General features: G+C 47.4%; 1 protein-coding gene across 1 annotated transcript; it reads right to left on the reverse strand.

Moving 5' to 3' along the window:
- Positions 1-1,475: 1,475 nt before the first annotated feature.
- On the reverse strand, positions 1,476-3,801 carry LOC119221006 (transmembrane protein 238). Its single transcript, XM_037477396.2, has one exon. It carries the CDS (start codon positions 3,552-3,554, stop codon positions 3,033-3,035), a length of 522 nt encoding a protein of 173 aa, XP_037333293.2. The 5' UTR covers positions 3,555-3,801; the 3' UTR covers positions 1,476-3,032.
- Positions 3,802-13,340: the final 9,539 nt, after the last annotated feature.

Below are 13,340 nucleotides of genomic sequence, written 5' to 3' on the forward strand. Positions count from 1 at the left end.
TTTTTCTGCCGTACCACTGCAGTGTAATCTGCGTCCCTCTGGGGATATAAGCCGTTATCCATTCGACGAGTCGAGCTGTGATTCATGATGTAATGACATAACCATCAGGACAACTTAGGGGATTTGAGCACAACAGGGAGGGCGGTGTCCTGGGGGGGGGGGGGGCAGCCGGGTTTCCGTCTCTTTGCACTGAGAGAGCGAGACCCATTATGCCTCTCCTCCATTTCCTCTCTCAGGGGCAGGACCCAAACGGACACATTAATAACCCTCCATGTCTGAGGGAGCTAATGGCGCCCTGAGTGCTGATTAAGGCCCGGAGGAGCCGGGGCGTGGGCGAGCACTATCGGTTTCACCCTCCTCGCTGGGAGCAAAATGAAGATCGCACCGCGTTTCTTTGCCCCCCCCCCCCCCCTGTTGCTCAGAGCTGCAGTGGAACTCTGTTTCCTTGTGAAGGAGTAGCAGGTTTCCCGTCTCTCTGAACACCTGAGTGGTCCCTGCAGGTGTGTCACAGGGTGGATCTGCACGGAAGTATCTCGCTGTGCCGGTTAGGCCGGTTTTTTACACAGGAAGAGCATCACAAAGGACACAGCAACACATCATTTTAAAGCATGTTTAAATGAAGCATGTCTCAAAATATAGAATGCAAACACATATATATATACGTACATAGTAGCACATCATGTACATTGTGTGGGAACAATGGCATAAATAAGGCATACGGTGTCATGATGATGCACTTTAAAAAGAAATAAGTAAACGTCCTCCCAATGAAAGTGCTGAGAAAAAGAAGTTTCACTCCGATAAAGTCCAGGAATTCCTGCTGTCCCAATATAAGCATGAATTGTTGCTTTCAATCTGGGGTCAAAGGTCGGAATACAGGTTGCTGTTGTGTTATTTTCTGTGATTCACCAGACATCCTTTGCAGAGGCGAAACCCAGAGCCTTACGAAGTTATGATTCCTTCAGGGAGCGTCTGCTCCTCCTCGTCCTCACGGAGTCCCAATTCCCTCCCGCCGGAGGTTCAGAGGATGTCCGACTTGGTCAGGTTCAGCTCCTCCTCGGACACGGTGAGGTTCCCCATGTACCAGAATATCCAAAAGACCAGGCTGAGGAAGATCAGCAAAGGTCCGGACAGCACGAAGAAGTCCCAGAAACTCAGGGGAGCAAAGATCCCCACAAAGAAGAGGATGAGGCCGGCCACGTCCAGGACCACGGCCAGCGTGATGAAGAAGATGGGGTACTTCCCCTGCCCCATGGTCGCTGGGTCAGAGACGGTGCGCGAGGTGGACGTTGTCTTTCTGGAGAAGTGCTCTCCTGTTGTGTTGCTCGCTCGCTCTCAGCACGCAACGCATGTCTTTTAACAGCGCTGGACGCCCGGTATGCGACCGAACCGGGTCGGTTTGTCCACATTCCTCTGCAGGGCCGACCTGTTCTTTTCACATCATTTGTAATGTGGCCGACACGTCATTGGAAGGATCCCCCCCCCCCCACACACACACACACTTTAAAAAAAAAACATTTTTAAGCTCTAGAGGACAGGTTCACTGCATTCACGCCGCACGCTTAAATATTTGAGTTTCCACGGCTCATCTCCACAATAACGACGCGGATTGCGAGAAAGAGGAAACGCTCATAATGGAAACAGCGGCGTGTTTGACCAGTCAAGCTGCCTCTATTTGTCGCCGTAGTCCCTGAAACATCTTTTATTTACTGTAACGTTGTGGCGTGTTTGAGGCTGTCAGACATGTCCACGCTGTGTAAACAAACCCTGGCAGCGCCGGGACATTTGCATAAGGTGCGACATTATTTAGAATCCTATTTGTGTGTCTATATCCTCTAAACCAAACAGGTGTACAAACACCACACGCATCTCAGTGGGTATACGGCATGTCGTACCGAGTCTCACACAATCCCTTGTGGAAGATTTTCAGGCTTGTTTAGCCGACAACAAAAGCAAAGAGGCAAACCAGTCGGACCGGTGTCTCACGGCCTTTCAAAGGCAAAACGTGACCTGGCTCCACTCAGTTTGGATATCAGATGTGAAACGGGATCGGCTGAGGAAATAAATAGAAGATACAGCTGAAATATTGGGAGGACCATTTAAAAAGAATAATGTCCTCATGTTGGATGGACACAATAAGCTTTCTCATAAGCTCTCAACTATTGTGTTGATTCAATATACTTTTATAATGAAAGGATTAAATTGTGGAACAATAATCCAGCAGAAGGCCTCATTCGCTAGAAGCTAACAGTGGTAGTAGCTAACAGTGCTAGTAGCTAACAGTTCAAGTTGTTTACAGTGCTAGCAGCTAACAGTTCAAGTTGTTTACAGTGCTAGCAGCTAACAATGCTAGTAGCTAACAGTGCTAGTAGCTAACAGTTCAAGTTGTTTACAGTGCTAGCAGCTAACAATGCAAGTAGATAACAGTGCTAGCAGCTTCGTGGCCGTGCAGACGCCCTCATTAAGATGCTGCCATCAGGCCTACATACCATATACATTCTTAATGTGCTTCTACATCTGCAATAATAGTCAACATCTCCAATCCAGCTTTGCATGACAGTGTAAAGAGAGCTTTGAAATATAATTTGGACCTAAATGTTTGGAAATAAAAGGTACAAAAAATTGTGACATGATAAAATGAAGGTTCATAAAGTTTCTCGAAATGACCTCTAATAGTTGAATATAATCTTAACATATGTATTCACAAGTAAATCATTGTAAATAAATGGACCTTATAGTATTGTATTGTTCACTCAACGGGACTAAAATGATCTAAACACATATTTTCTTCATCAGCAGAACCAATTTCTGGAAGCCAGGACGCTAATGTTACTGTTACTAAAATGACTCTTATATTGAAAGGGGCGTGGCCTATTATATTTCTTAAAACTCAGCCCATGAACATCTATCAAGACCTGGCTGAGAATATGCATATATGATATATATATCTCTATATACACACACATCTATATACAGTGCATCTAACATGAAGAGAGCATCTAACGAGCATCTGACATGAAGCTACCCGCCACTCAGACCTCCGGCTTGTCCTCTGACTCTCCCCCGTCCACAGAGGGGGGGTCCGGGGAGTCCTCGTAGCCCTCGTTGTGGTACGTCGTGGATCTGCCCCACGTCACCCGGCTGGCCTTGCGCGCAGGTGAGCCCACCTGGCCGCCCTGCGCCTCCCCGTCGTCGGGCGCGTACTTGACGCGGGCCTCCGCGGAGAGCTTCTGGCTCAGCCTCTCCGTGAGCTTCCTCGCCAGGCGCACGACGCTGTCGCTCCTCTTCCTCATCCAGCCGCCGCCGCCGCCGCCCTCCTCCTCCTCCTCCTCCTCCGAGACCCGCACGTTCCCCACGTACCACATGATCCACAAGCCCAGGCTGCTGAAGAGCACCACGGAGCCGGTGTAGATCAAGAAGTCGCCGTAAAAGCGGCCGCCGAGGCGCACGTCCCCGAAGATGCCGACGAAGAGCAGGATGACGCCGAGGACGTCGAGCAGGACGGCGGCGAGGAGCGCGGGCAGGCAGCCTCCGAGGCGCGTTACCGGCAGCATGGCGCGGACATCACGGTATAACGGGAGGATGGCGAGCCGACAGCAGCGCTCCTCTACACCTGCACACACGCACACGCACACACACCTGCAGAAACACTCACGCCCCTCCCTGGATAAACAAGGCGTCTCCTCCCGCGAACTGCTCCAGATAACACACACGGACACACACTGACACACAACCAAACTCCCACTAACGTCTCACATTTAGTTGAGGCAACTTCTCAAAGAAAGCCAAACTATAAAGTTATAATAAATTAATAATTATAGTCCAGGTGTGTGTTTAGCTGTTTAGGCTTATGCTTTGTTTAGACTCTGTGTGTTGAGTGTCAAACACACACACACAGACACACACACACACACACACACACTGTCCTTCCCCTATTGTGTTGTCCTTCGTTATAACAACTCCAAATTGCGTCTGGTTCGTCATCAATGCAAAAGGACCTGAAAGGACTTTAAATATACGATTTGGCATTCAAATCGGCACTGATGGGTTAAACTTATCATGACTCAGCCTTTCAGTAAACCACTCTCCTATTGTTAAAGGGCCAAGTATAATAGTGGTATTGTGTGTTTTTCTTTGCTTACAATGAGCCCTTCAAAAGAAGCACTTTTCCTTTGTGCTGCAGCGCCATGTTTTGTAAGATTTCTTCACCACCAAACGCACCTTAGTGTCTCCGAAGGCTCCGCCACGTTGACCAGGCTTCCTCTGGGTGCGGTCTGCTGCCGATCAGTAACCCACTTTGTTTGTTTTTGTGCGCTTTTTCACTGCCTAAGATGTGGATGTGAGAGCACCAGCTGAACACTCTGACTTGAAATGATCTTCTAAGACATAATAACACAACAATTTGTCATTTAGCGATAACGTTTCTTCAACTTTATTGTTCATGCCAATAAAGCTTATTTAAATTTGGGATACAAGTAGTCATATTATCCAATCCATATTGATTATAGCTGTTTTACACTGTTTGGTGTATTTGCTTAGTCACTCATCCAAAGGGTATTTTTTCAGCAATGAATGTTTCATGTTTGTGACGGATTGTGTGACTGGGCAAAGTTCAAAGGTTAATGCTTTACACACCTTTCAGGGGGAACGCTCGGGCAATAATGTCGCTAAATACGCACTAAACCCGGGAAGTGACAATCATAAAATCCCATAAAGCTTTAATCATTAATTGATCGGCATACACTGCTCCAACAGCATTAGGAAATCCCCCAGGTCCACTTCATGAATATTCATGAGCACCGTTTGCTTTCAAGCACCCTTCTGGCTAACTTTGGTGTGAACAATCATATTTTGTTCCTGCTCAGCCTGGTGCTCTCACCCTCTCACCCATTCATGTACGATGTTGCCAACTCCTCAGCCAGGACAGTTCCTGTTCCCCGCCCTAAAAGTCGCTGAATGGCGTCACAGCCTGATTTGCATAATCGTAAAGGACGCTGGTGGAGGACATGCGCTGTGATTGGTCACTGGGCCACCGTGACCGCGTTGCAGTGTTGCCTGGATAAGAAGCAAAGGATAACCGCTGTGTTGGCGTCATAATGAGGTTATTAGAGCAAGAACAAGTTGCCGACACTGTCTCATGCACACTTGACTAATTCAATCCTGGGGGGGGGAGTCTTTTCATTCTGCGTTTCCATGGGTAACAATAGATTTTATGGATCCAGCGTAGCTCCCAAAGTTTCTGGCTCTGAACTGAGGTCACAGGTTGAACACCGGAGGCCTGTAGTGGCCGAGGGGCTTCTTCAGCCGCTTCCGGTTCTCCTTGGTGATGGGGATCAGGACCACGCCCACCACCAACACCATCAGCCCGATGGACAGCAGGACCGGACCCAGGATGCTGGTCGCCTTCTGGCACTGGCCCGCGAACCACAGGCCGCTGATGACGACGCCGCACGCCAGGAAGCTGCCCCCGGTGGACATCAGGTGGATGGCGAACCAGAACTCTTCACACTTGCCGGGGGAGGTCTCGGCGGTCCACGCGGACTCGGTGTGCGACAGGCTGAACACGGTGCTCTCCGTGCGGCTCGGGGGGGTCAGCTGGTCCCGGGACTGGGAGACGGTGCACACTCCCAGGGGGATGTTCTCCGGGCCGCCCTGCATGGCCTCCAGGAGGACTCTGGGGAGGGAACCACACCTGAGGTCTCTGATGGCTGATGGTCGAGTAAAGCTGTATTTAGGATGGATATCGGTGGTAAAAAGGGAACTTTCTTTCATCCTTCCGATGTTAAACGGGGGGGGTGAGCTTTGCTTACGACGGGGGGGGGGGGGGGCGTTACGTACGAAAGACACTCAAATGCTTTCATTACACAAGCAGAGCAAAGTCCGTTAAGATAATTCATTGAGTTTCCTATTGCGTAGTGTATATGCTTTGATTTTGAAAAGTCTTGTATCAGACGACACAGCAGCTATTTGTGGTTTAAAAAGCTAAAAAAAATATTTAAAAAAACTCCACCTCATTTGTACGACCATAATCGTGTCAAAGTACTCTTGACAAGAAAGGTAATGATATATAAACATCAATCTATTGACATATATTCCAAATGCACAAAAAAGGCCTTCAACCGTTTAAATGCCAACTTTGAAGTCTGCATTATAGAATCACTCATATTCCATCTAAAAGTCACTTCAAACATCACTCAAGGATAGAAGTAGCAGACAAACACCCACCTTCAACTCAGGATCAAATGTTCTTTCTCAGTATTGGTAGAAGAAACAACAACAACAATGTTAAATCTCTTCAGCATCAGAAATATCCAGAAATGTGAAGGACACGCTGACAAAAGCCCCCCAGAAGATGTCCGCCCACCTTTGCGGACCAGAGAAACCAGTAACAAAACGCAGGGCTACGGATTCCCATCACGCATCCACCACCCCCCCCCCCCCCCCCAACCCCCCTCCCTGTGCTATCTCCACCTCCTTCACATCCCTTTACCGCCGTCTACCATCGCAGCCGCCCAGTCCATCACGTTGCATCCAGCACGAGGAGCTCGTCCCCAGAGGATCTCCACAGACATCAGGAACCAGCAGAACCACACGGGGGGGGGCGACGCCAAACCGATCTTGTTGTTGTTTAGTTTAAGAATCCTGAAGAGGACAATGGGGAGAGAAGGGGAGGGTGGGGGGGGGTGGGGGTATCTGCTTCAAGTGGCCGGTTTGCTCTCTCCACACAATGAGGATGAGGGCAGGGCGGCGGCTCTCTGTGGTAGCCGGATTGATGTGGCGAGCAATCGCCAGACACTTTCCGATAGGGCCTGATGCGTTGGTATTGATCCCAAAGTACCCTCCAGCCATTATCTGCAAGTTGTAGTTTTGTTCGGCCCGAACACGAGATCGATGACGCCGGCGAAGCATAATCAACCCTCTGAAAAAACGCAGGAGGCCATTAGTCATTTTGGGTGTGATTAAGAGTTCTTGTTATTGACCAACTACAATGTCTCGTGTTCAAATTCATAGGCGGGGGGGGCTGATGTTACAGCTGTGTCTTTGTTGCTCCGTGTGCTCTTTGGGGGGGAAGTGTCAGAGCGCCGCCATTGATCCGAACATGATCCGTCTCTCTCTCGCTTTTTAACGCGACTCGGCTTCCAACCGGCTCTTCAGGTCTTCCACTTGTGCTTACTTAATAAGCACTGCCCCCCCCCACCCCCCTCCTCAACCCCCTCTCCTTTATGAACTTCTTAAATGACTGCTGTGATCCGTTTAAATGCACCACCGTGGTATCATGTGGCACATGACACATGATGAATCCCACAATGCACTGGGGCTCTCCGTCCAGCAGGGGGCGGTAGCAGCACGCGCGTTGGCTTTAGATGGAATTCAGACTGGTGTTGTTAACTTTTAGTGACATATTTCTCTGCAAGATGAGTCAATTAATCGGTTAGTTCAAAGGGAGAAAACAGTGGAACATTTGACTTTTTTACGTGTCGTTTTGTCTGCATATGCAAATTAGGTGTTGAGTTTTTAGAAATGTGCTTATTCACATTCACAGAACAGAAATGTGAACACCCCAAAAAATGATATTTCTTCACATTTGAATGAAAGCTGTGAGGTTTTGCGGACAAAAGAGCTCCTGAAGGATCAGTGTGGGATCAAACTCATTTTAAAGAGAGGTTTAGTCACATGACCGACATGCTGGGGACACTACAGGTGAAGAGGGTCGAAAAATGAAGGAGTATCAACATGAAACTTCAGCTTGTGGGTATCTCTTTTCTTTAATTCAGTGTTTATTTGTCTACTCTACAGCCTCCATTTCATGCCGCCGCTCCTTATGGATCCACTTAAGGGAAATGAATGAAGCATTCCATGCGATGTGCTACAGCACCATACGGTTATGATGTAATTAATTCCCCTTAATGCACCATTTAAGTGGGTTGAACCTTGGTCACTTGATCACAGCCGTCTGAGGGTGTCTGAGGCGGAGATGTTGAGGAACCAGCAGGAGACCTCTGTGTGAGGATGGTGCAGATCAGACGTACCTGGTTAACACATCAGACTTGGTCACCTCTGAATTCTAAGGATTCCATGTGTTTCTCGTTTCTCTCTTTTTACGTGATTGTAAATATAATATTTTGTCTGATATGGCAAACATGTTTTTTTTTACCTTTGATAAAACAGATCAATGCTGCCGTTCTTAAGCAAATGTATAAAAATCTGCAGTTCGTGGTTGAAAATGACTCAACTGTTGAAATTTGCCCCTTTGTTTCATTGCAGATACCTCTGGTTTGCAGAAGGGAAGCGATACAAAGGTGTCCTTTTCACCAGCATTCTCTCTAGTGGCCACCAGGGGGGCGACTCCTCTGTTCCCATAGAAGTCAATGGGAAAGTGAATCTACTTCTCTTTCTCTCCGGGGCTCACAGTGATCGACAAGTAACGTACAAAGACGTTAACTGCGTTCTCTACGACGCATTCCAAAGCGACAGAGGCGAACTGGAGGCTTCATAACCTGACGTCCACTTAGATACGGACTATTCTTATAATAATTCCTTAATTAGAAGAGTATTATCACATTGTCAGTTTTTCATGTTGGTTGAAATACAACGCAAACCAAAGACGTTTAGCTACTTGATTTAATCTATTGTCAAATACCAAATGGTCAGGAAACAATTTAAAACACACCAAGCGTCAAAAGGAAAACGTAAAAACACTGAATCCATCGGCGAGTTTCCCAGATCGTACCTCAGGACTAACGGACTTGTTGCTGTTACCAAGTTAAAAGTTGAGCCAAACGCGCAGCCAGGTATCCGTCTAATCCGGCTGGGTAATCCGAACACAGGCGCCAGGGATTAGAGCTCATGAGCCTCGTCCGCAGTCAGCGCGCACAGCCTCGGGCTGGATTCAAATGAACTGTGGACTTTGAGGTGCGGCGCCCTCACCCTGCGGTTAAAGCCACCAGAACTAAGAAGCTCTAACAACTCCAACCCTCGCAGTTATTTTTACGAGGCTGCGGATTAAATAGAAATGCTTTTTTGAGAGTGGGGGGGGGGGGGGGGGCGCGAATGGAGCCTCGTTAAGCTAATATCAATGAAATCCGTGCAAGCCCTCTTCTGTACAGGTGACCTTGGGAAACTAATTAATCTGCTTTGCATATTTACAGCTTTTTGTTGAGTAATCCGACGGGGGGGGGGGGGGGGGGGGGCATGCAAACAAATGTGGCGTAAAGGTTCGCCGGAGGAAACACAGAAAGATTAATAGTTCCAGGCGTCCAGCTAACTCTGCTCAAGAAGACGTTGACGCTGGGTGCTGATTTCACTTCATCTCTGAAGTTAAAGAATACTTTGCACCCATTACCTACTTTTCTTAGCAACCGTCTGATTGGCTGATTAATTCAACGAAATGCTTCGCCCCCTTCAAAAAGGGCACGACACGAAAATAGCCCCGGTGGCGCCTCTACCTGCAGCAGAGTGGGTGCAACAATGGGCTGATTATTGCTCAGATTCTGACTCACGCCAACCCATTTCTGATGTGACCTTCCAGGCTGCCGACAACAAACAACGTGTTCCCATCCAGCTGTTTGTTGTTTCCTCCAGAGGCGCCGACTTTTTAACTCTCTGTGAGGTTTGGGTTGATCAGATCACATGCAGGCGGAATGAAGAAACAGCTGTGAACGCACACAAGACTCACTGAGATCCCACCGATGGGCCCAGCCAACCACCATCAACCAGTTTAATACGCTCAATGAACGGCACAGGGAGAAAAAGCTGAGGGTAAAAAACAATTCGGGCCTGGCCATCAAATTTTTTTAACTGATTTTAACTTTAATTGTTGTTTCATGTTGTCTGGAGAAGAATTGCATTCAGTAGCATTTCCAAATTACTCCTTTAAAACCATTGTCCTGGCAGATGGAAGACATACAGTATACATACAGGATATTCATAGATGTATATGTAGAGGAGATGAGGGAGAGTCACTCGATGTGTGTGTGGACAGACATTATTTCACATGGACATGACATTTAATGCACCAGATGCACTGCAGCGCACAGCCAACACGTCTGGGGGTGAGGAGGAAGGCGTGGACCAGCAGCACCGGCGCTTCAAACCTCAGAGCTTTAGTGAGCCCACCTCCCTGCTGATGTTGACTGTTTGCACACAGAGGAGATCTGGCCTTTCAGAATAATCCCGAGAGCCGCTTGTTTTTCAGATTAATTCCGATGGCGTAGCAGTTTTATCAAACTCTCTCAGCATTTGTAACCGCTTAAAGTCACTTTAAAAAGGGACATTACGTCGGAGTTGAATTGTGTTGTTGTGTCTCTCATGCACAACAAACTCACCGTGTCTCATCCAGCAGCCTGCTGGAGCACAACTGAATATTACTGGATATGAGTAGTGGACGTACTCCCTGTGACATCAACCATTGGACTGCTGCCTTCGGGACTTTGAATGAGACATTTGTACGCCCATTTAAAAAAATGTATAAAAGGTTAACGTTTGAAAAAATGGAAAAGGCTGCGGTAGAGGCCTGTCAATCAGCGTGTGACCCCGCCCTAAAGCATCCCCTGCTTGATGGTCTGTCTGACGCTACATTGACCATCATGCTGTATTGAAGAAGACTTGCAACTAAAGATTCAGACCATAAACTCATGTTTACTGAGGGAATAAATCCAGAGAGAAGTAGAGTAATTTCCTCATAGACGTCTATGGGAGCAGAGGAGTCGCCCCCTGCTGGTCACTACACAGAAGTAGAGTCATTTCCTCATAGACGTCTATGGGAGCAGAGGAGTCGCCCCCTGCTGGTCACTACACAGAAGTAGAGTCATTTCCTCATAGACGTCTATGGGAGCAGAGGAGTCGCCCCCTGCTGGTCACTACACAGAAGTAGAGTCATTTCCTCATAGACGTCTATGGGAGCAGAGGAGTCGCCCCCTGCTGGTCTCTACACAGAATGCAGTTTTAACACGTGATGCTTTGACTTGACTTGAAAGCTAAAAGACAGAATATTCCTTGTACCCTGTCAGTTGCTTCTATATTATTTACTCTTATAACAGAGGAAGATTATGCACTTATGACTAAGGCATCTCTTACTGCTTCTCCATTAAAGTAAACATTGGCCAATGTCAGTGGGAGTCTAGGCGGCGCTAATGGATGCTGCTGCAGAGGAGGGGGGGGGGGGGGGGGTGGGGGTGGGGGGGTCGTATAAACATATAAACTGATCAATGGCTCAGCCAGATCTCAACTCTGACAGATAATTGAGCAAATAACAAAGTGTGCCACACTCCTGCTGGTCGGATGGATTGTCTGGGCTCACTGCTGGATTTTTGTCTAGGTGGGGGGGGCAGATGAAAACTGACCAGGGAACACAAAGGGGGAGGGGGGTGAGGGGGTTATTGGATTCCCGTCCTCTTGTCTCATACAGTCTGGTCAATTGTTAAATGTCTCAACCATTCACCGGTAGTAAGAAAACACCTCACATGTGCAATAAATACACACACGTGGATCTCAAAAACACAATTGGTTATTTTTCTCCCAGATACAATATATTTTTTTAATTTAGATTTAAGTTTTGTAATCTTTCAAGCTGACTTTGCTCTCCACACCTCCTCCTCTGCCTCCTCCACCTGTCGTGGCCCCCTCACCTGTGTGCCGTGATTACAATAAATACGGTGGACCATCATAGAGAAATCACTGCACTTTCTTTGTTCCCTTTTTCCGCTTTTACATCTTCAGCTTGGGGACAAATACGTTAAACAGATCCACAACTTCTCGCGCGTAAACCAAAGCGACGCTTTGCAGACGGAGCAGATGTCTGTGCAGGAAGCCCCGGTGTCCCACAGGGCTCCTGCTGCGGAATCCCTCGGATCCCAACTCCAAGAGTGTGTGTTTGGGTGTTTAGTTTAAGAGTCAGTATTTCAGCCCCCTGACCGGCTGGAAAAACATCTGGCTCCACATCACCCCCCCCCCCCACCCATCAACCTGCTTGGGGTCTTATGTGTGTATTTCATAGCACTCCCAGAGGCCTCGCTACAGGATTCTTTAGAATAACTCAAAACGCTTTCTAATAATGAGTCATGTGATGAGTCTTGCTTTTGGCCCATTTCAAAAGAGGCGCGCAGGAGAGGGCCAGCCGCCTCCTGATGGAAACCAAGCGTAGAGGAGCGCCTCGATTTAAGGGACGGCTTCTGGGGTGGGATCCAATAACCTTTAAATGCTTTCATATTTGGCCCGATCAATATGATCTATGTGAAATGGAAGCGAAAGCTCGAAGAGGCTGGGGCCTCTCACGTGTTGTCAATTCTTTGAGCTTTGTTTCCCAACAAAATGTCTCCCAATTTCCGGAAGAGGGCGGCGAGTTCATCATAATTACGCACAGTCAGCTTCGACAGGTTTATGAGGATCCGGAAGAATAAAGTAATTTCTTGTCTTCTTGTCGGTTCAAATTAATTTCAACTTCAGAGATTCACTCACACAGCAATACCCAATCCCTCTGAAGCCACGTGTGTGCTAATTAGTAAAGGTTTGGGGGTCTTCCATTGAAGGAATGTGTAGTTCAGGATCGAACCTTTTGGTGTTTTACTTTTTCATGATGGCCAGTTTGATGTCTACATATTAAAACTGCAGCCAACAAATCATGGAATGTTTAAAAAAACTTTTTTCAAGATAAAAGATTCCATCACTATTCATCTATCTCATGTTCCATACAACTTTCATCAAAGAGCCTCAAAGGTGTTCTATGTTTGGAGCGGCAGCACGCGCAGCATACTTAAAGTATTAATCAGAAATATGCAAAAGAATGTGCACTTAAGACGAATCAGGGCTGTGTGGAAGTGTTCTTCCGGTCCGCCTGTTAACATATGCAGCCGGGACGATGTCTAGGCGAGAAATTGGGTACGAATTTAAGAGCCATACTGAAATGGCTATCTAATTTTTTATATAGATCAGTGGCGGCTGGTGGTTTTTTCTTTTGGTTTTTCGTTGCTCGTGGTGGGGCCACGTCCCGTTGCCCTCCATGGACCTGCCGTCACTGATATAGATAGAAATGAGAGTCTCGCTTGAAATTCTATTTGCCCATAATAAGATAACACTTTACTGATGTACAATGGTGTACACTACACTGGTTAAGAGACTCACTGGAACACAAAGAAGATAAAGAGGCGGTTATTTCCCTCAGGAGGGTGGTGGTGGAGACCAAAACTGGAGCTAAAAGAGAGAACATTGGACTTATGATTCATCGGGTGACACGAGCACAAGGACTCTTAACCTGATGGCGTTGCTCTGTGACGATTACAAGTTTATTAAGAAGTTTGTCATGTAAACTTCAGAGGTGACATCCGAAAACTGCTGTGTCCACA

The sequence above is a fragment of the Pungitius pungitius genome, chromosome 12 (genome assembly GCF_949316345.1).
Source record: "Pungitius pungitius chromosome 12, fPunPun2.1, whole genome shotgun sequence".
Classification (NCBI taxonomy): Eukaryota; Metazoa; Chordata; class Actinopteri; order Perciformes; family Gasterosteidae; genus Pungitius; species Pungitius pungitius.